Raw genomic sequence first — 2,697 nt, 5'->3', positions numbered from 1 at the left:
TAGATAGATAGATAGATTCAAGTAGTTCGACAGGTAGGTATAGCTACCCTTTCCTTTCTTGCCTGTCTGTGTAGGTTTGTTTCACTTCCAGACGAACTGACTAGGAGTTGTAGATACGTCTTTCTCGATTGATCTGTTTGCCTCTCTCTCTTTACATACATCTGTACGTAAATGGAACTGCGTATATATCGAAGTAGAGGTCTCTAAACAGATAGAAGTGCAGTCAGATAGATATGCCGATAGATACAACGAAGGACTGGCATAAGGCGATATTCACTGAGCTCCTATCTATTCATATACTAGACAAGACTCTATGTATATGCACGTCCGCTGAATAAATGTTCACATATCTTTCTACACACTCTCTACTTACCGTACATATCCATCCATCCATACAAATCTACACTCATATATATACGACGAGATCATCTACCATATATCCATATCTATCTATCTATCTATGTGGATAGACACACACAATCTAGATAGATAAAATAAGCATACAGATGGTGGAGGAGTTATGATAAGGCAGACCCGATAGAGAGAGAAAGAGAGATTTACTTGTGGAAGAGTCAGAAGGAGAGAAAGGTTTCGACCTTGTAAGGGCGTAGGCCTGATGTACAGGAGAAGATGAAGAGGCGCTTATCGCCCAGAGAGAAGACTCCCGCCTATGATACTGATATGGCGTTCTATGAGATTTCAAATGACTTTTCACTTTCTTCAGGTGTATAGGCAGCTGCGGCTCCTTCGTTTTCTGTACAGCCTTGACTAAAGGATGTGAAGGTTGCATAAACACTTCAGGGGCTGCATGCTTCGTTCTACTGAGAGAAGACTTTGTTGAAAAAGACGTCGAGAAGGCTGCGGAGAAAGAAGGAAGCAATGACACAGGAGGAAAAGGAAAAGGAGGAGAAGAGGAAGAGAGAGATAAAGCTGAAGAAGAAGAAGAGGTTGGCTGGAGGAGATGAAGAGAAAGAAAGGTAAGGGGAGAAGAAGAGTTGTTGACTGTAGAGAAGAAAGCATGATAATGCTGGAGAGACCTACGAGAGAGAAGGACGGTTGAAAAAGAAGAGGGAGAGGTTCTAAAGAGACGAGAAAAAGAAGAACTAAAAAAAAAAGAAAAAGAAAAAGAAAGAAGAGAAGAAGATGTGGAAGAAGAGGGAGATGAGGAGGGGAAAGAAACCGAAGAAGAAGAAGATGGATGTGCTATTCCTCTCGAGAGGCGAGAAGGCCTGACCGATCGCCTTGTGGCCTCATGCGTTTGTCGATGCGAAGATCTCTCTCCTGCCCTTTGCCATTGAGACAGCGTTCTAAGACGGGAGGAGCGATCGAGTCGTGAAAGCGAGGAACATCTTGAGGAAGAAGAGAGAGAAGAGAAAGAAGAAGAAGAGCCAGTGAAGAAAGGAAGGAGGGAAGAAATAGAAGAGAAAGTCGGCTGTTTGCTTCTTGCTGTCCGTAGAATCGGAGAAGAAGGAAAAGAAGAAAAGAGAAGTAGACAAGACGTTGATCTACTTCTTCTTCTCCTTTCTCTCTTGCTATGTAGTCTCATGGTCACGATGACGTTCTGCTCATCTTTCCCAAGACTCTCTCTAAGAGACTTTATCTCTCCTTCTCTCTTCTCTTCTTCTCCAGTGTTCTTCTTTCTTCTCTTCTCTTCTCTTCTTATCATATCTTCGCTTCTCTTCTTCTCTACACTTTATAGACACATTCCCTTTGACAGGTTCACGCCCCGTTGAGGAAAGGAGAGAAGATGAAGTCTTCTCGCAGATACACGAGATCTTCTTGCGCTTCTTTTTCTTCTCTCTTCTTCTTCTTCTCACAAGTCATGCAAAGAACTCTCTTCACCCCCCAGCCATTCTTTTGTGAAGTAAGAGAGAGAAAAGTTATGACATAAGGTTGGCAACCTGTCCACCTGCGACTCCCCTTGTCGATCCCTAGCTAGACTTCCTTGTCTGCTGAGTGTTTACGTATCCCTTCCATCCGAAAGAGAGAGCTGGCTCGTTGGAAGAAGAAGAAGAAAAGAAGGAAAGTATGAGAGAAATAATCTAGACACACGCGTAACACTCAAGCTACTTCTCTCCCATCGAGCTACAATCGATGCATGCGGGTGCATGCATGCCTACTTCTGAAGCGATCTCTCATCGTTTGATCAACGTCGTCGTTCTTGACTTCCGTTTCCTTAAGAAAGAAGAGAGAAGAATAGGTATCTTCGCTTCGATCTCTTGCCTATAGACCTTCCTCCCCCTTCAGTGGAGGAAAGGCGAGAGTTTCGTTCGGAGAAACGTCATGCCCCTCTTTCGTGTTGAAGATCCTCTTTACATTCCTGTGAAAACGACGCCTTGACAAGCCTACACATTCAACGATCCCTTCTCGGTGGTCACCCAGTCGACTTCTTGGATCTATCTGCCTATCTGTGTATCTTGGACCAACCTGCCTATCTATCTGTGTTTAGTGGATCTATCTGCCTATCTAGCTGTGTTCGGTAGATCTATCTGCCTATCTAGCTGTGTATCGCGGATCTATCTGCCTATCTCTCTGTGTATCTTGGATCTATTTGCCTATCTATCACTGTGTCTTGATTTGACCTGCCTATCTATCTGTGTATGTAGTATCTATGTTCTCTGGATATACAGGTGTTCGGTTCGATCTATCTGCCTATCTGTGTATCTTGGATCTGTCTGCCTATCTGTGTATCTTGGA

General features: G+C 43.7%; 1 protein-coding gene across 1 annotated transcript in view; it reads right to left on the bottom strand.

Annotated features, from left to right (window-relative positions):
• Positions 1 to 2,296, bottom strand: part of CSUI_006867 (uncharacterized protein) — a gene marked incomplete at its 3' end in the record, with an annotated part of 2,861 nt that extends 565 nt beyond the window's left edge. The window contains exon 1 of the mRNA XM_068067018.1: positions 562 to 2,296. Coding sequence (XP_067921006.1) covers positions 562 to 1,666 — 1,105 coding nt within the window. The 5' untranslated portion in view covers positions 1,667 to 2,296. The remainder of the gene's footprint in view (positions 1 to 561) is intronic.
• Between the last annotated feature and the right edge of the window lie 401 nt (positions 2,297 to 2,697).

This window comes from Cystoisospora suis (assembly GCF_002600585.1).
Source record: "Cystoisospora suis strain Wien I chromosome Unknown contig_3530, whole genome shotgun sequence".
In the NCBI taxonomy this organism is placed as follows: Eukaryota; Apicomplexa; class Conoidasida; order Eucoccidiorida; family Sarcocystidae; genus Cystoisospora; species Cystoisospora suis.
Note: the sequence above shows the minus strand (reverse complement) of the source record. Positions and strands in the feature narration are given on the sequence as shown.